The 25,905-nt window shown below is 40.5% G+C and overlaps 1 protein-coding gene across 4 annotated transcripts in view; it reads right to left on the bottom strand.

Moving 5' to 3' along the window:
• ENPP1 (ectonucleotide pyrophosphatase/phosphodiesterase 1) overlaps positions 1 to 25,426 on the bottom strand; it is a 74,453-nt gene extending 49,027 nt beyond the window's left edge. For 2 of the 4 annotated variants that reach the window (XM_086316542.1, XM_086316544.1), the window contains exon 1: positions 24,699 to 24,955. In XM_086316542.1, the coding sequence (XP_086172668.1) occupies positions 24,699 to 24,938 (240 nt within the window). In that variant the 5' untranslated portion in view covers positions 24,939 to 24,955. Of the gene's footprint in view, positions 1 to 24,698; positions 24,956 to 25,204 lie in introns of those variants that run through there. The other 2 variants (XM_086316543.1, XM_086316545.1) reach the window with 2 other exon arrangements.
• Between the last annotated feature and the right edge of the window lie 479 nt (positions 25,427 to 25,905).

Below are 25,905 nucleotides of genomic sequence, written 5' to 3'. Positions count from 1 at the left end.
AACTGAATGTCCTTTACCCTTACCATTATGCCAGCTTTGGCAATTATGGAAACAATGACAGTATTTATTCTCTCATTGACAAGTCTCAATTAGAAGTCACGGAAGTCATTATCACAATATCTATCAGCTTATGACTAGCATAGGCTGAAGATTATGATGACTGAGAAGAGGTGCTAAAATAAAAGTATAGTGGAGAATTACTTTATGAACTTTCAAGTAATAACTTGTAATTTCTTAAACTATACTACACACACACACACAAAAAATGACAGCAAAACCCCAAACATATCTTGGTGATCAAGGCCACCAAACCACTGCTTATAAGAATAACCAGAAGGACAAATCAGAAGGCTACTGAGAGTATAACAGAAAGGAACACCATGGTAGGTTCCTTTGACTCGGCACAGATCCTTGCATGTGGGGTCATCACCTGCTCAAGCCCAGGATGTGGATAGGGTGTGTCATTACCTTCTCAAACCCAGCTACTAAAGCACATCTAAGACCTCTGTATGAGTTACAAGCAATCTAAGATCACCAGCCATAGCAGTTCCCTCAGAGAGACTCTTACTTTTATGGACAGAAAGAATCTCTGCTCTGTGGATACCAACAATTTCCACAAACATAGAAGGGAAAATATTGCCTTTAAAATGAGAGATGCTAAGATAGGAGTTCACAAAAACAAGCTTCAATGACATATCACAGAGATTTTTGGTTGACTTTCCAAGAACATACCATCAATGCATTTTTTTTACAATAAGGATTAATAGAATTGCTGGATGTATACCATGATTCCCAACAGCACTCACTTCTAATTTATTCAGACATATTACTATGAAATCTGGTACATTTCTTAAAATTCCAACTACTTTTCATATTTAGTGAATAAGAGAAATCAGTAGCACGCTGAGTACAACAGATTTTTACCAAAGTCAATTCTAGTCATGAGTAAAAAGAAATAATATTCACATCAAAAAACTACACACTCTTCTTTGGGATTCTTTTTTCTCATACCCCTTTAAAAAATAATAAAGGAAAAATAAAGTCAGAAGGTGATATTTAATTAAATATGAGTTATTTAATTAACTAAATATTTAAATATTTATATAATATTTATATTATTATGAAATATTGACTCTTAATGGCTCCCCCTCCATGTTTACTCTGAGCTTTTAACTGTTTTCCTAAGTGAGAAAGAAAGATAATAGAAGATATGTTTTAACATTCAGACGTGACACTATACACATGAAAGAGAAGATGATACCAACAGTCTGTTAGGAGTTACTGATAATAGAAAGCACACTTCAAAACAATTATTTTTGAATAAGCACAGCACACACTTGGTTTCGCTAGTCTCTTGGTCAGATAAAAATGTGAGAGTCTTGTCTAAACTATAATAGTCTAAAAAAGGATTTTATACCTTTGATATTTAAGCAAATAGTCATTTAATCATTTTCCTAATTTTCAATGAATTATGCCTGTAAAATAAGCATTTGAAGAAACGTTTCAAGGAAAGTTCAAATCAGTAGCCTACAAGAGCTAGTAATGATAACTGAAAAATATTTTTTTTTAGGAGAACATGTTAAGATGAAATATCAAATGAGAATCCTAGCTTAAGAAAACAAAAACAAGGTTAGTCTGTTACCATACCATAAATTGTAGGGAAATTATTTTTAAAACTGTATCCACTTTCAATTAAACATATAACTATAACAAAGCTGCAGCCTTTGGGAGTTTTGTGACACTGAGAAAATCATGTCATCTACAGTCCCTTTATTGGTTTGGATTGTATATTTTCTATGCTCCCTAATAAATATATAATATCTATGAGTCTACTTTCCCTTGATATTTGATCTTATCTTTATTTGGATCACCCCAACCCCATATCCTATACCCTCCTCTCTTATGGACTACTACTCCAAATCCATACATATATTAAGATTTCTTCCTGAATGCAGGCCATTGGAATAAACTCCTAGGCCTGTCATGAGAAGTACCTGAAACAGTATCCCTGAAGCCTTACTTCCCCAGGTGGAGCAAAAGAGGAGTCAGACACTCACCTGAGCCATATTCTTCATACTGGAAATTTTTCCTGGGACCCTGCAAGGTTTCCAGAGAACTGATTTATCTAGGCTGGTAATTCTCCTTTCCTATCATGTTCACTGATTTCTTTCCCCAGTTTTATTAAGAAATAACTGACATACATCACATCACTATGTATGTTTCAGGCATACAGTATGATGGTCTGATTTGCATACATAGTGAAATGATTACAATAGGCTCAGCTAACATCCATCCTATCATATAGATACAATAAAAAGAAAAACATGATCATTTATTTTTGTTTCTAAAAGTAGCAAGCATTTTCAAAGGAAAATAATATCCCCCTACTTTTTAAACTTCTGCCTGAGTGAGCAAATCACTTCTCCCAGATTTCAGGGATAGCTTTCACAGACTATTTCCCTCTGAAGTTAAAGGTCAAAGCATAAAATGTCCATCTGGTGTATAAAGTAATGGTCTCAGGAGAGATTCAGCTTTGATGGCCACCTTCGCTCAATGACTGCTATACCCTCACTGAATCTTGAGATGTAAGCACCTAATCAACAAGATTAGTAACAGGAAACACCTCAACAAAAAGCAGGATCCTCTTAAAAACCTGGCAGGTAACCAGAGTTTCTATTTACATCCAAGAGTGGGTAATGCCCACATGGAATCACAAAATTATTAAATATCAACACTGATTTTGGTCTATGGCTTATTTAACTGTCTTCTGCTTTCAATGTTGAAGAATACACTTTTGTGGCCTCTCTTTAATCTTCAGAATTACTGTAGCTTCTTAAGAAAAGTGGCTTCCCTTATAGCTCAGTTGGTAAAGAATCTGCTTGCAATGCAGGAGACCCCAGTTCGATTCCTGGGTCAGGAAGATCTGCTGGAGAAGAGATAGGCTACCCACTCCAGTATTCTTGGGCTTCCTTGTGGTTCAGCTGATAAAGAATCCACCTGCAACATAGGAGTCCTGGGTTCGATCCCTGGGTTGGGAAGATCCCCTGGAGAAGGAAAAGGCTACCCATTCCAGTATTCTGGCCTGGAGAATTCCACGGACTATACAATCCATGGTGTCTCAAAGAGTCAGACACCACTGAACGACTGAACTGACTGACTGACTAACTCTTGCAATTTCAAATCTCTTAATTTATCTGATAGAATGGTTCACATTAGCAGATAAGGATTTGCACAGATATTTATTTACTGTAGCATTATTTGTAATAGCAAAGATATGCAAATAACATAAATTTCTGTTAATAAACAATTGAGTTAATATAATACATTAGCTGAAACTCCAATATTTTGGCTACCTGATGCAAAGAACTGACTCATTTGAAAAGACCCTGATGTTGGGTAAGATTGAAGGTGGGAGGAGAGGGGGACAACAGAGGATGAGATGGTTGGATTGCATCACTGACTTGATGGACAGGAGTTTGATCAAGCTCTGGGAGTTGGTGATGGATAGGGAAGCCTGGCGTGCTGCAGTCCATGGGGTCACAAAGAGTTGGACACGACTGAGCAACTGAAATGAAATAAAACCCAAATAATATAAAACACAATCTAATTACTTTAAAATTATGTAAATCTATTTCTGAAATACTTACTCTTAAAGCCATCAGCCCCAATGCAAGCATTATACTCAGATTATCATGGTGTAAGCCCAGACTATCTCAGCACAGAGACCAGTTGGGAGGTTCTGAAATTACCTGAAGTGGGAGATGCCTGGCCAACATCAAGGTACTCCATTCCTTCCTGCTGCAGCTAACTGCAAATGGGTGACTATGAGCCACACCTGCCAAGCCAAGCCTTTCCTGAATCCTTAATCCATCAAAAACCATGAGGTGCTTTTGAGTCTATAGAGCTGATGACCAGATGCTGACCAGAGATGAATTTATCAAAGTTGGTAGTACTAACCAATATGGCTTCCTGACCATCTGAGGGAAAATGCTTGCTTTTCTTTCCCCCAGATTTTATGCCTAAATTCCCATAATAAAATGGTCAGTGAAGGAATCTAAGAGCTGACTCTGCCAAAAGTACACAACTGGCCAGCTTCATTCAGAAGTAGTGACCTGGGTCTTCATCACCTCGCAGAGGAAGAGAAATGTCTACAAACTACTCCCTAGAGTGATATGGAGATGTGAGTGGTATGATGTATACTTTTCTTCCTTTGGTAAATGCACAGAGAGCTCAGGTATACACAGTTACACAAGTCCACTTCTAATTTTCAGGTGAAGAAGTGGGTTATATTCATGAGTTTTAGAGTATCAAGAGATTAGTAAACATTTAGGGGGAAAAAATAGGACAAGAGGAGCCTAAAACTCAGGCTCTTGTACTAGAAAGTAAGGGAAGGCTATACACACACACACACACACACAATCATTGGGTATGACAAAAGGTATAAACTTCCATTTCTAAAATAAGTAATAAGTGCTGGAAAAGAAAAAGAAAAATCATGACCATAATTGAGAATACTAAAATGTATATTTGAAAGTTGCTAAGACAGTCAGTCTTGAAAATTCTCATCACAAGAAAAAAAATTGTAACTATGTGTGATGAAGCTTCAGACTTTTAGACTCATCTTTTAGCACCAGAAAGTAAGGGAGTACTAAAGACACACACACACAACCATGTGGGTGTGTCAGAGGGACATGGAAGCCAACTCTCAAAGGCCAAAGCTGGAACAGTTTGAGCAAAAGTATAGCCACTGCATTATTAGGTTATGATACAAAGTATAAAATAAATATTAATGAGTTCATACTGATACAAATAAATGATTGAATAGATAAATATGTGGGGAAGAATAAACAAATCTCCAGTACAGAAGAATTCCAAACAATTTATGCAGATACTCCACCCTGAGAGTGAAATCTAACTCTCTACTTTTTAAGTGTGGGCTGGACATAGTGACTTCCTTCCAAAGAGTACAGAACGGAAAGACACAAGAGAGTATTTTTGAGGTGGAAAACTCTCATAAACACTACCTCAGTCAGGTAATTAAAGTTAACATCATCAACGATGAAGTCATATTAATAGCATAGAATCTTGATATGATGTGTTCAGCATGACACTTCACTTCTGTGGTCTGCCTCCCAAAAGCACATAATCCCAATCTCATCATGAGAAAAACATTAGACATTCCCCAAAATACATGACCAGTTCTCCTTGAAACTGTCCAGTTAATCAAAAACAAAGAAAGTCTGAGAATGTCTGAGAAACCTAGCCAAAAGGAACCTAACTAGACATAACATCGAAACATAACCTGGTATTCCTGGATGGGACACCGGAACGACAAACAAGGACATCACAAAAAAACTAAGGAAATACGAACAAAGTTTGTACTTTAGTTAATAGGGCCACATCCATATTAGTTCAGTAGTTGTGACAAATGCACTATACTAGTATAAGATGCTAAAGACAGGGAAACTGGTGTGTGACATGTGAAAACTCTGTACTAGCTTTGCAACTTTTAAGTAAATCCAAAACTATTCTAAAACTAAAAAGTTTATTGAAAAAAGAAATATGCAAGAATCCATATTATTCCACTACAAAATTTCCACTACTTAAAAACATTGATCTATTTTCCTTTACTTTTTAAAAAATGCACGTATATATACATATATATATGTGTGCATTTTTACACATGTATTTATATATATGCATATATTATATATATATACACACACAAATGTATATATTTACATACTTGAGAAATTATTCTATAATTTTTTCAATTGAAAAGTCACTTTATATATAAAGTGACTTTTTTCTTTTCACATGTAATACTATTTGATAAGCATTTCTTATTTTATCAATAAATCGTTAAAGTATATATTTTTTTTAATAGAGTGATAGGTTGGGACATGGAAATATTTAAACAATATATGATATTGTTAAGTGAGAAAGCTGTACTTCCACTTCATACATTTCAGTACCATATGATTTAAAAAAATAAACAATGTGCAAACATGGTTTCATATCTGCCCCCTGTCAGTAGCAGAGACTGTGATAAGCTGCCTGGATTCCCCTTCAAATAAGAAGGAATTACTCCTCTGGGAGTTGGGGGTACCACCGGACAAGAACTGTCTCAGCTAAAGAGAGCATTTACCCAAGGCCACACCCCTCCCCCAGGAAAGACTGCTCCCTCTTCAATGGCTCTAAGGGTTCAGGCCAGAAAGAACTGCCTCCATGGAGAGACCGCATCACAGCTCACCTCACCTTCCCCACAGTCCCTTCCCTTCCCCAGGAGCTGATCTCAAGAGCAAACCCGATGAAACCCCTGGTGTGCAAGCCTCCATCTCTGTTTCCTGAGAAACCCAAACTCTGACCCTGCCTTTTTCCTGTGCTTCTACCTCAGAGAAAAGACATCTTAACTAATTATATTACCTGGGCTCCCTGACTCCAGCATCACACCAGGGAAACCGACAGAAGATGTGGGGTGCGGGGGAGAGGGGATGGTTGGAAATACAGTCAGAATACACGTTCCCTGTTCTCCTTGCCTCAGACAGGACCGCTCAGCAGAGGCTTCATCTCTCCAGGGTTTCCGATTCTCTCCTGGCTGCCAGCTCCATGTTTCATCAGCTTTTCCCTTTGTCTTTCTTGCCTTCAAGGTAGTATAAGCTTCCTTCTGTTACTCTTCCGTGGGTTGCCTCATTGCCACACCATCCTGCTCAGCTTTCAGCTCTTCCAACACCTCTGTAACTGGTTTCTTATACTAAATTCTCTAGATTCAATTACCAGGTATGGATTTAATTTTTCTAACTGGACCCTAGCTGCATAGTAAATAATTAGACATCGGACACACACATACACACACCCCAAGGCATAAATGAAGTTACATTTAATACAGGCAAAGAACTTCCCATTTTGACAGTTCACTTGTTTTTAATTCTCAGTTTCCTAGATGCAGAACATATTTTAATTAGATCTTGCTTCAGCTGGATTCAAGGAGGCAGGGGGGAAAAAAGCATTGTTAAAATAATCCTGAAAATGATTTGTTTCTTTAGAACTTACAATCAAGAAAGACATGACTCACTAAATAAAAGTAGTATTAAGTGATTTTAGTGTTGTTAAGTTCATGAGACAGGAAAGAGAACAAACTAGCTTATTAATGGTACAGGACAGCCCCTCCCACCCTTAGGCAGGGGATGGACTAAGAGGTGAAGTGCTGTGCTGCTGCTGCTGCTAAGTCACTTCAGTCGTGTCCGACTCTGTGCGACCCCATAGACAGCAGCCCACCAGGCTCCCCCGTCCCTGGGATTCTCCAGGCAAGAACACTGGAGTGGGTTGCCATTTCCTTCTCCAATGCATGAGAGTGAAAAGTGAAAGTGAAGTCGCTCAGTCGTGTCTGACTCTTGGCGACCCCATGGACTGCAGCCTACCAGGCTCCTCCGTCCATGGGATTTTCCAGGCAACAGTACTGGAGTGGGGTGCCATAGCCTAGGCAGGTACCTGCCAATTCAGGTGGTGGGTCAGAGATGAAGAAATAAAATAAAGCAGACAGAACATCATGTTCAGTTTATGTGATTTATTTCTAGCTTTTTTCGGAACTATTTTTTGGAATGACTAGCATTCCCTGCATTTATTCTTGAAAAATGAGCAGTGGAAATAGATAACAAAAAGATAACTTCCAGAAGATTTTTGGTCATTCCTCCTGAGGACAGAGAATGGGGTTAACAGAGAGCTTAAAAGTGACCCCTCACTTTCTGTGAAGACCCAGTGGCACTCAATCATAACACTCTATCACAATCACACTCAATCGCAATTACAGTGACAAATTAAAGGCAGAGCTTAAAATCTGGTAATGGATACATGGGCTTATAATTTCGGAGGCAACCAGAATTTCAGAAAGGTCGCCTTTTAACATGTATATCCTGGCTTAAGTCAACTCAATTACATGCATTCATTGGATAAGGAATCTTAAAATTATACTTGTAAGAACATTCACAACATACCCCTCTTAAGCAATTAATTTTGTTCTAACAAACATTTCTTCAGCAAAGAACATTTGTTCTATGTACATTTTCATTATTACTTCCTGGGAAAAGACCATAATAGTGGCGGGGGGAAGCCCTATGATATTACAGTCGTCAACATTATGCAATATAATTTTTTAAGATGATAAAGTGTTGCCTTTGTCTGTGCTGACCTTCAGGGTGGTACCCGCACATCACTGCTAGCACTTGAAAAGTGGCCAGTGTGACGAAGGACTGAATTATTTTTTACGCTATTTAACTTTAATTTGTGCAAATTTTAACTTGCATAGCCACATGTAAAACTTAAAAATCCAGTAGGAAAGAGAAAGTAAATAGTTATGAAATAGCCAAGTAAAAAAAGAAGATAGTGCTCTTTCTACAGGCAACATACTCTCTTTAATTTGTTCCTGCCACTTAAAGCTAAAATGACCTTTCCAAAACATAAATGAGACTTTGTTACTATGAGCAAAAATAGAAACAAAACCAAACAGAAAAAAACATTTCAGTGATTCCCAATTGCTCTTAAAAGCAAAACTCCAAAGCCCTGAGATGGTTTGCAAGGCCCTGCCTGGACCTGGCCCCTGACTACCCTTCCTGTCTCTTTATCCACCACATATCTTTCTGTCCACCAGCAACCTGGTCAGCTCCCGATTCTGGGTCACACCACATCCTTGTTACCTCAGCCCCTTTGTACATGCTGCCGTTGCCTCTCAGAACCCATTGCTGTTTGCCCATCACTTCCTCCTGGACACCTTCTTACACCTCTCTGACTATCTCGTTTCACAGGCCTGCATATTCTAGGCAGCACCAGTCATAGGTGCGGTGAGAAACAATCCTGGAGGATTCTTTCATAAACATCCAGTCCTACGGGGATGGCCCTGAGAACAAGGAGTAAGTCTCTCCTCTCCCCTCACTACCAATTAGCTCCTAGCCTTTTAACCATTACTGCTCACACAATAGGAACTCTAATTATTTGTTGAATAAGTTATTAGCTGTCATCATAATAACCCCTAATCTAGCATCTACTATCTTTCAGGCACTTTTCTAACTAGTTTACATAGGTTAATTCACTTAATCCTCAAAACAAATCTGCAAGGTAACTACAATTCCTATTTCCAATTTACAGGTGAGGTGACTAAAGCACAAAGAAATTAAGGGACTGTGCCCAAGGATGCCAAGTCATTTCAATCACGTCTGACTCTCTGCAACCCTATGGACTGTAGCCCGCCAGGCTCCTCTAACCATGGGATTCTCCAGGCAAGAATACTGGAGTGGGTTGCCATTTCCTCCTCCAGAGGATCTTCCCAACCCAGAGACTGAACCCGTGTTTCTTATGTCTCTTGCACTAGCAGGCAGATTCTTTACCACTAGCGGCATCTGGGAAACCCTATGCCCAGGCATACACAGCAGTTATGGACAGAGAAATGATTCAACTCCAGCAATCTGGGCCTTAACCACTAAGCTCTATGGCCCTTTGAACGGAAATTGAGTCATTCAGGGACAAGGGACACAGGCCAAAGAGCAGTAAAAGAGTGTTTCCTCTGGGAAGATGAGCTGGATTCCAGGGGGTGCCTGGTGTTGGATGAGAAAAAAGCAGGTGAAAGGCCACTTCTGGGGTGAAAAACAGAAATGATCTCTACAAAGTGCATCTGGAGAACAGTACACGTCTGAGCTGTAATGTAGGTTTCTGGGTTTGTTTTTTTTTTTTTTTTTGCAACAGAGCTGGACATTTATGAGATAGGCATCTTGAGGTCCTCTATGATTCTTTAAAATTGGTAAAATACCACCAGAGCAGAAGCTGAAAAATAACCTGAACCCTTTGAATCCCTAAATCCAAGTTATGCCTATAAGATGTGCAAGTCCCCTAATAACATATGAGACACAGAGTCCCTTGAGATGTGAGTCCCAGACTAGGCTCACTCACCAGCCAACACATTTGCTCCCTCCTGCCTTACACAACTACACCAAGTAAGGAGATAAAGGGCTTAACCTAGGGTCAGACAAAGAGTAAACTCAGTAAAGTCATGCAGGAATTCAACAAACACATACCATGTGATGAGTCTGATCTGCATGCTCGACAAATATTGACTGATAAATGGCTACATACATTTGTCTCAGGTCTGTACAGGACTGCTCTGAATCCATGAAGGTATAAGCTAAACCCTCGAGTGGTAACACTGTTACTGGAGTAATGAAAAATAAGGCTAAAAAGACCACTGCATTTAGGAGCACACATTTTCCCACATGTGCTGTGGCAGTACCTGGGAAATTCAGAGTGGAAATACAGTTCAAAGAAGTCATTATTTTCAGAAAACTAATAATCAAACCATAAGAAGAAACAAAGACAATGGAGATGGAGTTGAGGGATGAATTAAACAAAAACCGTGTCCTCGTGTACCCCAATGTTCACTGCAGCACTGTTTATAATAGCTACCTAGATGTCCATTGGCAGAGGAAAGGATAAGAAAGTTGTGGTACATATACACAATGGAATATTACTCAGCTATTAAAAAGAATGCATTTGTATCAGTTCTAATTAGGTGGATGAAACTGGAGCCTATTATACAGAGTGAAGTAAGTCAGAAAGAAAAACACCGATACAGTATATTAATGCATATATATGGAATTTAGAAAAATGGTAACAATGACCCTATATGCAAGACAGCGAAAGAGACACAGATATAAAGAACAGACTTTTGGACTCTGTGGGAGAAGGCAAGGGTGGGATGATTTGAGAGAATAGCATTGAAACATGTATATTACCATATGTGAAATAGATCACCAGTCCAAATTCAATGCATGAAACAGGGCACTCAAAGCCAGCACACTGGGACAACCCAGAGGGAGGGCATGGGGAGGGAGGTGGGAGGGGGTTCAGGGTGGGTGACACATGTACACCCATGGTTGATTTATGTCAATGTATGGCAAAAAAACACTACAATATTGTAAAGTAATTAGCCTCCAACTAAATAAATTCATTAAAAAGAAAAAACTGTGTCTTAAAAAATATTTAAATTCTTGCAGAATGATTATGTCTGAGGTATGAGCAGAGATGCTTTCAAAGATTACCCCATGAACTAAAGTTGATAAAATTCTCAAAATTCCATTCATGAAAGGTGCAGTAAAAAGCTATCTAGCAATAGGAAAATCTCATAAGGGAAATACAAGCTTAAAACACATATAGAAGAGTATATGCAGCAGCATGATTCCATTTTTGTTTAAAAAAAATAATACACACACAGAAAAGTTCTGAGGGAACAAAACATTAACACCAGATAATAGCACATACACAATTTTTATTTTCTCCTTTATACTTTTTTGTACTTTCTGAACTTCCTGCAGTATGTAGTATCCTTATAACAAAAGGAAAATATTATAAGCTGTCCATACAAAGATTTTTAAACCTAGAAGAAACCCACCTAATCCAAAACACTCAGCTATGGTCAGAGAGAGCAGAACAACTGCTCAAAGGTCACACAGCAAATTATTCTCGTGACTCTGAGTCTAGGACTCTTTACATGATGCCTGTCTCTCAAGATCTTTGACTGTCTTCCCAGAAAAATCAATGTTCTCTTTTTCTTTGAAAGTTTCCCCAAAATGACACAGGCATAATTACACCTTCCTCTGTCAACATTCTTAACATTTACTTCCCGTGAGCCGATCAGTAAGGTATTTAAATAAATACCGTACAAGCAGAGTTGTTCTGTACTTATTTCTCTAGTTAATCCAAAAACAGATAAGAATAACATAGTCTATTTACAATGCTCTTAATCCACACCCTTTCCACCTTCCCACCTGAATATACTTCATTCACCTGTTTCTCCTGGTCTCCAAAAGATTCTAATCTAAATGGTGTTGGGTGGCACTTTATAAAAAGCATATGTGTTTGAAAGATGAAGTATTATGGAATAAACTCTGTGCCAAGAATGTTGAACCTGATTCAACACCACCTGAAAAAGCCCTGATCTAAGATTCCTTTGTTTTGGTATTGTGTCAAGTATATTGTGGATTGTTGAGAAGGCACTGCAGTGGAAACTTTGAATTAAAGAGTTCTACTGATGGAGCAATGTAAAGTGAAATCTACTTGAAATTCTGATAGATGAAGAGCTGAACTGGAAAGAACATGGGCATGTTATCAGACCACAGCAAGGCCAGAAGACTGGTAGCTTAGAGAATTAAAGAACAATTAAAGGACAAGCCCAGGGTACAGTAAGGAAACACAATTAAAGAAACCAATAGGAGCAGAGGTAGACTCCTAGGAGAGGGAAAACACGCACAGGAAGGACAGTAAGAGACTGCATGCAATGTTCTGTACGCATGACAGGCAATGGGGCAACTTTAATCAATGTGCCTCTTAACTTCAAAAAAGGAAAGGGACAAATGTCACCAGCAGCACCACCACTTCCACCCAATGCCAACACAGTTGAGGTCATTAAAGAACATTTAGTTGTTTTTTAATCAGAACATTATGTGTGAAGTCAATGGCAGGACAAGGGTTGTTTGGAACCCCCAGCTAAAGAAATTCAGGTTGGTATACCTATGGAGTTCAGCCCCTCAAACTTCAATGTGCAGAGAGACCCCTGGAGGTTGTGAAAATGCAGATTCTAGTATGGTAGGTCTAGGGTGGGCCCCAAAATTCTGCATTTTGTATAAGTTCCAAGGAGATGACTCTGATATGCTAGTCTGCAGACCACACTTGCAAAGATGTAAGTATCTTCTGAGTAAGAAAACAAAAATCAGTAATACTGCAGCTTTCAATAATAACATGAAAAATGACTATTTATTCAAGTCATACTATGTGCCACTTTGTAAACTGTATCTAACTTAATTCTCCTAACACCTAACAGAGTTTTATGAAGTCTACCTAATGATTATGGAAGCTGATATTCAGGAAATTTAAGTTGTTTCCATACCTTCAAACAGCTAATAACAATACTTTAAATCCAATTTTGTCTAACTTCATTTGTCAATAAGCTATAGCAATGAGATTAACAGAATTATTAGTTTTGTGATCTTGGAAAGCTCCCCAACTTTCTCTAAGTATGATCTTTTTCATCTCTAACATGAAGATAATGACAGAGCTGTGGTTTGGACCAAACCAGGTAGTAGATGAAAAAGTAAACACCAATACAGTATACTAACGCATATATATGGAATTTAGAAAGATGATAACAATAACCCTGTGTACGAGACAGCAAAAGAGACACAGATGTATGGAACAGTCTTATGGACTCTGTGGGAGAGGGAGAGGGTGGGAAGATTTGGGAGAATGGCACTGAAACATGTAAAATATCATGTATGAAACGAGATGCCAGTCCAGGTTCAATGCACGATACTGGATGCTTGGGGCTAGTGCACTGGGACAACCCAGAGGGATGGTATGGGGAGGGAGGAGGGAGGAGGGAGGAGGGTTCAGGATGGGGAGCACCTGTATACCTGTGATGGATTCATTTTGATATTTGGCAAAACTACTACAATTATGTAAAGTTTAAAAATAAAATAAAATTTAAAAAAATTTAAAAAAAGACATAAAAAAGTATCAATATTTTGAAATCAATAAAGGACCTTACCTAAATAAAGATAAAATTATTGTACATAGCTGATTCTTTTTATATGTCTTAATTTCCTTTCCCTCTTTCCCTAGTTCTCAAAATAGTACTGAATGTACACCTTTCCTTAAAGTAAATATTCTCAAAACTTTTGATCTCAGAATCACTTTATATTCTTACAAATTACTGAGGACCCTAAAAAGCCTTCTCAGATAATTGTGCACATCCTTCTTTAAAATGACACCAAAATTTTATGGCCTATAATTTCTTGTTTTTGAATATATTTGTTTTTATTGAAGGATAATTGCTTTACAATATTGTGTTTGTTTCTGCCACACATCAACATGAATCAGCCACAGGCATACATATGTCCCCTCCCTCCTGAATCCCTTTCCCATCTAGGCTGTCACAGAGCACTGAGTTGAGCTCCCTGTGTCACACAACAAGTCCCCACCTCCTATCTATTTTACACATGGCAATGCATATTTCCATGCTATTCTCTCATCTCACCCACTCCTACTCCCACTGTGTCCACAGTCTATTCTCCATGTTTGCGTCTCCACTACTGCCCTACAAACAGATTCATCAGTACCATCTTTCTAGATTCTAGAGTCCACATGCATGTATTAATATACAATAACTGTCTTTCTCTTTCTGACTTACTACACTCTGTATAATAGGCTCTAGGTTGATCCACCTCATTAGGACTGACTCAAATATGTTCGTTTTTATAGCTGAGTAATATTCCATTTTACACACGTACCACAATTTCTGTATCTGTTCATCTATTGATGGGCTGTAATTTCTTAAAGGAAAAACGCAACATCAAACTTGAAATAATATTAATTGTTACATTAAAACCCATTATACTATCTTGTACTTTGATTAGAAATTACACCCATACATATTTTTGTAAATCATCCATTGGTCCCTTGGAAAATATTGGTCCACTGAGCTATGTATTCTTCCAAGCATTGACACATATCATTATAGCCTATGAAAAAAGTCATATCCCTTACTATCTCCATCGGTTTCATCAGAAAAGTCTTTAAGGATTTTGATGCTGTCAAACTTACAATGGCAGAATCAAATTCTCCAAAATTTCAATTTTTACCTAAAAGGCTGGATTTTATTACAGGTGGCAGGTACCTTGTTTCCCTGGAAGTGACAAGCTGACACTATTCGTTTTTGAGAAAATGTGGGCCAAATACCCAAGTCTGAATAACCAGTTTGTCAGTTGCTCTTTCAAATAAAAATGGTATTTCCCTCTCGTCAAAAAAGGCAGCTGGTTCAGCTCACAACTCAAATAACAACACGACTGCTTTTCCTCCAGAAACAACAATACTTCAGTCTGCAGCAGACATGCTAACGGCAGACTTCCAATTGTGTCACACAGAATACTAACAAGGCAGGCAATTTAGGTTGATATAATGAAATCTGCTCTATTGAGGACATTTTTATGGCTTCATTACATGAAACTGGCTTTTCTGGTTTTAGTTGCAAATGCAAGAGGACATGTACAATTGGTGCCACTGCCCTCATTCCCACTGAGGTGCAAGCGGTTTTCACGCGGTGTAAACGGCAGCACAGTGCAAAGCGCAAATAATGTCTGTGCTTAGTCGCTTAGTCGTGTCCAACTCTCCGCAACCCCATGGACTGCAGCCTGCCAGGCTCCTCTGTCCATAGGAATTCTCCAGGCAATAGTACTTGGGTGGCCAAGCCCTCCTCTGGGGGGTCTTCCCGACCCAGGGATCAAACCCAGGTCTCCCACATCGCAGGCAGATTCTTTACCATTTGAGCCACCGGGGAAGCCCAAATAATGTCCATCATTGTTCAAATGGTTTAGACACACAGTCCCTCTGAAAGACTCTCAGGGCTCCTCAGAGATCTACAGACCACATTTTGAGAACTGCTGCTTGAAATATTTTGGCTGAAACTGTTCTACCTGTGTTGCCTTTTGCCTCGAAATTTTATCCAAAATCACTTACAGGTAATCTGGAGTAATATGAAACTATTTGGGGAAAAAAAGTCTCATAATGATGGTTAAATTTATTTATTGTATCACAGCATCATTTACAAAGCTGTTGAGTTTTTCAGTTCTCCCTCTGTCTTCAGAGAGACAAAAGGCTCCAGATGCTTATTAACACCAAAAAGTGTATCAAAAGAAGATACCAGCTCTGAGAACAAGCTACTTTCTCAGGACTATTTCCTGAAAACCAAGATAGAATGATCTTTAGGACTCAAACCACAGCGGTAGGATATTTGCACCTAAAGCTGTGTCAATTCCTAAGAAATGGTGAGAAAATAACTGACCCAAAATGAGATGAGCTAGCGAAAATTCACTCACTCCAAAATGACTACCATGACTCTACTTCCCTGTTCTAGCACATCTAAAGATGTATTAAGAAGAAAATTCAAATTAAGAAGAGGAAAGTCACTTTCCCCAAAATTGGTATACATTGGAGGCTCACAATAACATGATTATTGACTTCCCACTGATAAAAGGAAAATGAATGGGGGAGAGGGGGTGTGTCATTAGTCCAGCATAAAAATCTGTGGTTAAATGTCCTTTCAGTTATCATAGTCCTCTACTCACAAATGATGTGACTTTTGCCTATAAAGGTAACCCACTGTTTCTATACGTGGAGTAAATGAACCAACTACATCTGAATAACTTGAGGTACTTGTCTAAAAGATTTCTTGGGTCCCTTCCTATCTTAATCTGTTCAAATTGCTAAAACAAAGTGCCACAGGTTGGGTGCCTTAAGTGACAGAAATGCACTTCTCACAGCTGTAGAGGCTCAGTTCAGTTCAGTTCAGTTGCTCAGTCGTATCCGACTCTTTGCAACCACATGAATCGCAGCACGCCAGGCCTCCCTGTCCATCACCAACTCCCGGAGTTCACTCAGACTCACGTCCATCGAGTCAGTGATGCCATCCAGCCATCTCATCCTCTGTCGTCCCCTTCTCCTCCTGCCCCCAATCCCTCCCAGCATCAGAGTCTTTTCTGATGAGTCAACTCTTAGCATGAGGTGGCCAAAGTACTGGAGTTTCAGCTTTAGCATCATTCCTTCCAAAGAAATCCCAGGGCTGATCTCCTTCAGAATGGACTGGTTGGATCTCCTTGCAGTCCAAGGGACTCTCAAGAGTCTTCTCCAAAACCACAGCTCAAAAGCATAAATTCTTCGGCACCAGAAGTCCAAGATTAAGGAGGTGATAGATTAGTTTGCTGGTGGGGCTATTTTCCTGGCTTGCAGATGGTTGTCTTCTCACTGTGTCTTCACACGGTCTTTCCTCTATGGATGGGCATGTTTGCTCAGATCTCCTCTTTCTCTCTCCCTTTTAACAAGGCCACTAATCCCATCATCAGAGTTTCACCCTCATGACCTCATAAAAATCAATGTCTGGGAATGCAGCCCACGAGTCTATGGTCCTAACACTTCCCAGCTGGAACCTACGCACCCTAATAAAGAATTCATTCACTTCTGGGAGCCTCAGTTTCCTTATCTGTAACCATACTTTGCTATTTCAGAGTGGCTGATATGACAAGGGTCAATTAAAAAGAAACAAGAAAATGCTTCTGAAAGTGCAAGGTTCTATGTGAACATAATCATCTGAACTTTTACCACCTACTCTTCCACCAAACATTATTCCCAAAGCGGGAGGATAAAAGGAAAAGTACTATTGATGCTATCTTAATTCTTGTCACAGAATATGAAATAACTAAAATACTCAGGAAACAGAATGTTCCAGTTAAAATTTATCAGAACATTCTGGTCATTCTTTTGAAAAGCTCTTTTAAATATATTATTATAAAAGATGGAAAAGCTCTACACAGTCAGCAAAAACAAGACTGGGAGCTGACTGTGGCTCAGATCATGAACTCATTATTGCCAAATTCAGACTTAAATTGAAGAAAATAGGGAAAACCACTAGACCATTCAGGTATGATCTAAATCAAATCCCTTATGATTATACAGTGGAAGTGAGAAATAGATTCAAGGGATTAGATCTGATAGACAGAGTGCCTGAAGAACTATGGACAGAGGTTCATGACATTGTACAGGAGGCAGGGAACAAGACCATCCCCAAGAAAAAGAAAGGCAAAAAAGAAAAATGGCTGTCTGGGGAGGGCTTGCAAATAGCTGTGAGAAGAAGAGAAGCGAAAGGCAAAGGAGAAAAGGAAAGATATATCCATTTGAATGCAGAGTTCCAAAGAAAAGCAAGGAGAAATAAGAAAGCCTTCCTCAGTGATCAAGGCAAAGAAATAGAGGAAAACAATAGAATCCCTAGAAAGACTAGGGATCTCTTCAAGAAAATTAGAGATACCAAGGGAACATTTCATGCAAAGATGGGCACAATAAAGAACAGAAATGGTATGGACCTAACAGAAGCAGAAGATATTAAGAAAAGGTGTCAAGAATACACAGAAGAACTGTACAAAAAAGATCTTCACAACCAAGATACACTCACCTAGAGCCAGACATCCTGGAATGTGAAGTCAAGTGGGCCTTAGAAAGCATCACTATGAACAAATCTAGTGGAGGTGATAGAATTCCAGTTGAGCTATTTCAAATCCTGAAAGTTTAATGGTGCTGTGAAAGTGCTGCACTCAACATGCCAGCAAATTGGAAAACTCAGCTGTGGCCACAGAACTGGAAAAGGTCAGTTTTCATTCCAGTCCCAAAGAAAGGCAATGTCAAAGAATGCTCTAAATACCACACAAGTGCACTCATCTCACATGCTGGTAAAGTAATGCTCAAAATTCTTCAAGCCAGGCTTCAATAGTACATGAACTGTGAACATCCCAACGTTCAAGCTAGATTTAGAAAAGGCAGAGAACTAGAGATCAATTGCCAACATCCACTGGATCATCTAAAAAGCAAGCGAGTTCCAGAAAAACATCTATTTCTGCTTTATCGACTATGCCAAAGCCTTTGCCTGTGTGGATCACAATAAAGTGTGGAAAATTCTGAAAGAGATGGGAATACCAGACCACCTGACCTGCCTCTTGAGAAACCTATATGTAGGTCAGGAAGCAAGTTGTAACTGGACATGGAACAACAGACAGCTTCCAAATAGGAAAAGGAGTAGGTCAAGGCTGTATATTGTCACCCTGCTTTTTTAACTTAAATGCAGAGTACATCATGAGAAACATTGGGCTGGATGAAGCACAAGCTGGAATCAAGATTGCCAGGAGAAATATCAATAACCTCAGATACGCAGATGACACCACCCTATGGCAGAAAGAGAAGAAGAATTAAATAGCTTCTTGATGAAAGTAAAAGAGAAGAGTAAAAAAGTTGGCTTAAAACTCGACATTCAGAAAACTAAGATCATGGCATCCAGTCCCATCACTTCATGGCAAAGAGATGGGGAAACAGTGGAAACAGTGACAGACTTTACTTTTTTGGACTCCAAAATCACTGCAGATGGTGACTGCAGCTATGAAATTTAAAAATGCTTACTCCTTGGAAGAAAAGTTATGACCAACCTGGACAAAACATTAAAAAGCAGAGACATTACTTTGCCAACAAAGGTCCATCTAGTCAAAGCTATGGTTTTTCTAGTAGTCATGTATGGATGTGAGAGTTGGACTATGAAGAAAGCTGAGTGCCGAAGAATGGATGCTTTTGAACTGTGGTGTTGCAGAAGACAATTGAGAGTCCCTTGCACTCCAAGGAGATCCAACCAACCCATCCTAAAGGAAATCAGTCCTGAATATTCACTGGAAGGACTGATGTTGAAGCTGAAACTCCAGTACTTTGGCCACCTCATGCGAAGAACTGCCTCAGTGGAAAAGACCCTAATGCTGGGAAAGATTGAAGGCGGGTGGATAAGGGGACAAAAGAGGATGAGATAGCTGTATGGCATCACCGACTCAATGGACATGAGTTTGAGTAAACCCTAGGAGTTGGTGATGGACAGGGAGGACTGGGGTGCTGCAGTCCATTGGGTTGCAAAGAGTCAGATCCAACTGAGCCATTGAACTGAACTGATGCTTTCTTTCCTTGGTAAATACATAACTTACCTTTTGTTTGATGTCAAAGGGTTTTCATATTGGTCAGCCTTCTGAATATCAGTTCTTGTTGCACAGAGCTTAGACTAACAAGGGTAATCTATGTTCTGCTTGGTCTCATTTGCTAAAAGGTTTCTTGTTTATTTTTTGTTGTTTGGGGTATAGTTCATGGTTGATGGAAGCATGTTTATCTTAACCACAGGCAGATCTCTAATTACAAGTTGTATTTCAAAAGGTTTTTGTTCCTAAGTTGTTTAAAAGTTGAAGTGGCTTTCCCCCTTCTCTCTACTCTAAAAAGCCGTGAATCATGAATAAGTTATTTGGCTTCTCTAAAATGTCCATTATATAGATGAAATACATTTTCTATGTCTTAACAGTGACACAGATAGTTGGCAATGAAATTTATCAGACTCAAAAACAAAACTGAATTTAAAACTACTTTCATTTGCCTTTAATACTTAAATTGGAGGGGAAAAAAAGAATTACCTGGAGGAAGATAAGAAGCTGATTAAAAAAAAATCTATAAATATTCTAAAAAGGTTATTGGTCCCCAGTTCTTTATTATAGAAAATGCATGAGGTCTATCAATATAGTTCCAGAGATTCTCTTCAGAGTCATGATTAGGATGTGATGTGGCAGGAGATGGCAAAACTGAGAGCCTAGAGGCAACAAAAAAGTAGAGGGAATAGATTGGAAAAACACAAAAAGGTTGAAAGGGCACCTGTGTATTCCTAAGAGGCCACATGAAGTAGAAACAGCTGAAATATAAATGATGAGAGAGAGTAAGACTAGAATCTGACTCAAATCAGAAGGAAAGGAAGTCATATAAAGCAATGCTGAAGATAACAGATCCCTAAAAGAACCACACAAAAATGGAATTTGGGATGTGACAGCAAAGTCACAGAAGAGGCCTTGGCATAAGCAAAGGAGATTCATTTGTACCTGAAGGATGACCTTACTTGTGCCTGCAGGAGCACCATACCTGGGCTGTTTCTTTCTCAGGGCATGGCCAGTGACTAGATCTTGATTCTGAATCCAAGTTATCATGAAGGCCCTCTGGCCTCTTAGGTATGCTGACTTTAGTTGGGAACTTTTGTTTGTGGTTCATTCACTGCTTCTTCCATCTTGCGATGCGCTAAATAATGACATTCCCATTTTGATCCTACCCCTGAATTGATATAAGTGTCATCTCTATTGTGTGCTTATTGCGTGCTTAGTCACTCAGTCTGGAGAAGGCAATGGCAACCCACTGCAGTACTCTTGCCTGGAAAATCCCATGGACGGAGGAACCTGGTAGGCTGAAGTCCATGGGGTCACTAAGAGTAGGACACGACTGAGCAACTTCACTTTCACTTTTCACTTTCATATATTGGAGAAGGAAATGGCAACCCACCCCAGTGTTCTTGCCTGGAGAATCCCAGGGACGGGGGAGCCTGGTGTGCACAGAGTCAGACATGACTGAAGCGACTTAGCAGCAGAAGTCACTCAGTCGTGTCTGACTCTTTGTAACCCCATAGACGGCAGCTCGCCAGGCTCCTCTGTCCATGAGATTCTATAGGCAAGAATACTGGAGTGGGTAGTTATTTCCTTCTCCAGGGGATGTTTCCAACCCAGAGATCAAACCCAGGTCTCCTGTATTGCAGGCAGACTGTTTGCCATCTGAGCCACCAGGAAGCCCAATTAGTGCATTTATATTTGGATTCCTGACTTTCAGTTGACTATATGAGTACATAGTTGTGTGTTCAGTCTTCCTAGCTTACCCTCTTCCAAGTCAAAGTGTTACTCAGTCTAAGTAAAAACGTACTGCATTCATTCAACCAAAAGCTTACACTGACAGTGAGGTACCGTAGGCCCAGCAGTAAACACAAATGTCTTGCTGAGTTCCTAGAAACCTTGAGTACATTTTATTAGAACATGTGAAACAAAACACCATAAAGGGAAAACAGGAGACATTTCTAGACCCTAAGATGTGCTGGTCATTTCTGAAATAAAATGCTCAACTATGGCTGGGCAGATATAAAATTTTACAAACCAAAAAGCAATGTCAATTTCAAGTTGGATTAACAGCAGAGCTCTTCTCCAGGTGGTAGTCTGGAAATAAGATGATGTGTTACAAGAAGGGAGAGAGAAGCTAACAGAATTAATAACTTTCACACTCAAATTTCTGATAAACAAGGGAAACTTCTGCCACTTACAAAGAACTCTTTCATCAAAAGGTGAAAGTTGTCTTCATTCACCACCACCCACACACAAGGCCACCTACGAACACACACAGGTATATGTATTCATAAGGACAGCAAAAGGTGACAAACACAAAATGATGCTGTGGAAGAGCTAACTGAAGAATAGAGAAGTGTATTGAAATGTGGTTGAAAACCCTACCAGAGAACAGGAAAGCTATTTCAAATTAATGTCCAGGAACAACCTTAGTGGAAGCAGGCATTTCAGTTCAGAACTTAATGTGGAACCTGGAAAAGCATTCAGATCTAACATATCTACTGAAGCATATATTTGTTTGACCTCCTGGAGTTTCCCACAGCCTGGCTCAGTGCCTAGGCATGAGGACATCCACAGACCAGGGCCAGCGTCTCCAGAGCAGAGCCTGTGGTCTGCCTAGGGATCATATGAGAAGCCAAGGCAGGGCAGGACTGTGCCTTCTGCATTCACTCCCTCTTCCCTCCAGCATTTAAGTGTATCTGAAGCACTTTCAGAAAGAATGTGACAGTCCCGTGGCCCCTGCTTATCTCTCCGGAAGGTAATTCTTATGTTAATCCTGCTAGATGAAAACCAAAGACCCCTTCACTGGTTGGGCTCTCGTAATCCCAACCTCAGATGCAATTAGTCAACCCATTTCTTCAGCTTTATGAAAAGTGTGCAGATGTTCCACTTGATATAATTGCAGCTTCTCTCTAGAATACATGCCCCAGAGCTCTTTGGTGACAACTGTCAAGCTCCTTTTGGAGACTTTTCCCTTTAGAAGTGCATCATTTGGGAAAGTCTAGAGGAAGAAGGATATGGAAGTAGGGAAGGGAAAGAATGGATGCGTGCATGCATGTGTGCCAAGTCACTTCAGTCGTGTCTGACTCTTTGGGACCCTATGGACTGCAGCCCTCCAGGCTCTTCTGTCTGCGGGATTTCCTAGGCAAGAATACTGGAGTGGGTTGCCGTATGCCCTCCTCCAGGGGATCCTCCCAACCCAGGAATCAAACACCCGTCTCCTGCACTGGCAGGTGGATTCTTTACCACTGAGCCACCAGGGTTTCATTTTCACCTGAAACCATTAATTAAGAGTTTCAAAAACACATCAGTGAGTTTGGGTATATATTAATGGCCCATTGTATTTCATCAAAAGGCATGAAGTAAGAATTATTTTCAATTCAATACGTGTTACAACAAAATACCCCACCTAATGGTGTTAAAAATTCTCATGATTGTCCTACTTGTAGCAATATTAAAGAAATTTCCATGTCAAAGCCCAGAGTTGTATCAACAGAGTAAAACCAAATGCTGTTTGACCAGCTGATTGCAGGTGTCAAAGACTGAAATTCATGTTCCAAAGGTAGATCTCTGCTGATACCTACTATGGATTTATAGGTAAATGAATAGGAAAGATTCTAAAACTGAATCTAGCAACTGGAAAATTTAGCAAACTTTTAAGACTGCAGATAGGCATTTAGAAGTGATTTCACATGGGAGTTACATACAGATTCAATGTACAATTATTGAATGCCTGAGCCAAACTGAAAAATATTAAGTAACAGTGCTGCAAAAGCTAAGGTTTCCCTCTGACAAAAACAAAAATGGTGACTCAAAAGACTAAGTTCTTGTAAGTATCAGGTGTTCTTAAATAGTGAGATATGATGCAAAATATATCTTGAGATACAAACATTATGTGGTTTGGGACACTTACTCTTTGAATCTTAGGCTTATTTTTAGGTACTAATTATATGACACTATCTCTTTAGGAAAGTTGGTTCCTCAAAGCACTGTATCATCTCCATGACACTCAAAACACAGTGAAAAAGGAAAGTTTATGAAAGGAAAGATTTCAAATATCAGAAAAGATGTCCTCCACACTGCATTGTCCAATCATAAAACGTTAAATGACAATATAGTTTAAGGCACACTCTACGTGGAAATGTCACTTCCACATAATACAATAAAATGACTACATCTCCTTGTGGTTTTCAAATTTACTTCCCCACATACATTGTTCCACCTGACCCTCACAATAATCCTACGTGATGCACATGGAGATGATGTCCTCATTTTAACATTAAAGAAAGTGAGGTTTGGGGAACGTTATAGGAGGCCCCAGCAATTAATAAAGGCCATGAAAGCAAGAACCCAGAATTCTGGGTCCAGTACTTCCTGCCATAGATGTAGAAGGGAAAACCACCCCCACATTTCCTGAAATTGATTGTGGATCCTGCAAGTTTACCAGCGAAGTGGCAGAGGGCGAGTGGGTACTTTTGCAACAACAAAAAACGTGGTTGGAAGAATGCACGACGAATCATAAACACCTCTTCACATTCACGTAACATGAATATTGATGGGGTTTCTGAACAGCTGCAAAGAAATTCCTAAGCAGAGCCAAGAGAAAAAGTGCGTACTTTCTAAAGTTCCTGATACAACTTAAAGAGCTCTGTTACATCTTTCAAGTGGAATCGGTTAATACAAGGAAAGCATATCCCCAAAGAGGTAGAAAATTAAATTTAAAAAAAAAAAAAAAAAAAAAAACCCTAACCCTAACTTTGTCGATCATCCTAAAACCAACACCTTTCAGGTTGGTCATCTTTCCCCACGAACGGCCTTGTACTCTCTGGGGCAAAGCGGTGGGATTTCCAAAGATCACGATTTTTAACAGCCTGGTTTCATAAACAGGTTCCTTCGGAGCATCATTAACACCAGCGAGAGTGAGCTATTTCCCCGAGAGGAAGAGAAGGCTCGGTGGTGATGAGCACGGATAAAAACCCGCAGAGGAGAGCCAAAAGGGGACGAAGAGCGGCACACAACTGTCTCTCTCCGGGCCCCGGGTGCTGACCGCAAGCTCGCAGCGCAGGAGCGGGCGCCGCCCTCCCCGCCCTCCCGCGCGCTGGGCCAGCGGGGACCTACCAGCGAGAGCACTTTATAGGTGTTAGGGTCCTTGGCCGGGCGGGCGCGCGCCGCCCTCTCCAGCGGCTCCTCCCCCAGGTCCATGGGGGCCAGCAGCGACGCAGCCGCCTGCGGCTCCCCGGACGCTTCGGCGGCGCGGCCCGGACCCGGGTCTCGGCCGTTCCCCGCCAGGCCCTCTCGGGGGCCGCGCCCGCCCTCGCCGCCGCGGCTCCCGCCCCCAGCGCAACTGTCCCGCTCCATCGTGGCCCCGGGCGCTCGGGCCCCGCCGCCCCGCCGCGCCTTTAATAGGCTCCGCGCCGGCCCCGCCCCATCCCGCCCGCCGCCGCGCCCGCCCCTCGCCGCCAGACCCTTGGCTGGGCGCCCGCCCAGCGCTGCGAGTGAGGGGAAAGCAACTCAACGCCCCGGATTATTTGGCTTCCTGTCTGATTTCGGGCACTCAGCGTGTCGGTTATTTTGGGTCCTTTACGTGGGCGTGTCTTTAACCTCCCCCTCCAAGCCTTGCCTACCTCGCGCCTCAGGCAGCGTCCGAACACTTGCAGGAATCGCCTTGCGTGGCCTCGCGGCGCAGGCTGGTCTGGAATTGCAGCGTGTGGTCTGCAGAGGGCATGAGATCATGGGGCCCCAAAATAGAGCGGGTGGACAGGGAGGATGCGGCCAGCCTGTGCGGCTTCTCAAAGGCGGGAGAGTGGAGTCGGGACGGACCTCTGTTTCTGGATGGACAAGCAGAGAGGCTATCGGGTACAGCGCGGGGGGTGGGAAGAGACACTTCTACGTAGAAACACTCAAGAATTCCTTGAATACTTAACGCTGCTCAGGACTATCCAACCTTAAAACACCTGATTTTACAAATGCAACAACATATAAGAGATTTAATTTTCTGGGATTTTCGGCATTGGGGGTGGAGCTGCTGCTCTTGTGAAATATTTATTGGTGACTTTCTACATCGAAAGCTTCAAAGTGTCGGCGCTGCGCTATCCTGAGGTTGCTGCTGCTACCAAAAAATTTAATATCTGAAATACTTTGATATTTTGTTTCAAACTAGGACACGAGCAGTAGGCTATCATTCTTGGTGGATTTTTATTCACCTTTGATTCTACAGCTTTTACACTTCCTTGCTCATCAGTTAGGGAGACAACAAGTGTGCAGACAAATGAGTTTTGCTTGTCAAGTGGAAAACAGTGACTTTCAACACCGGAGCTGACGTTAG

Source organism: Bos grunniens, chromosome 9 (genome assembly GCF_055505025.1).
Source record: "Bos grunniens cultivar Pamir isolate PY7600 chromosome 9, Bosgru_T2T1.0, whole genome shotgun sequence".
NCBI lineage: Eukaryota > Metazoa > Chordata > Mammalia > Artiodactyla > Bovidae > Bos > Bos grunniens.
The sequence above is the reverse complement of the archived record's forward strand: the minus strand, read 5'-3'. Positions and strand labels throughout refer to the sequence as shown.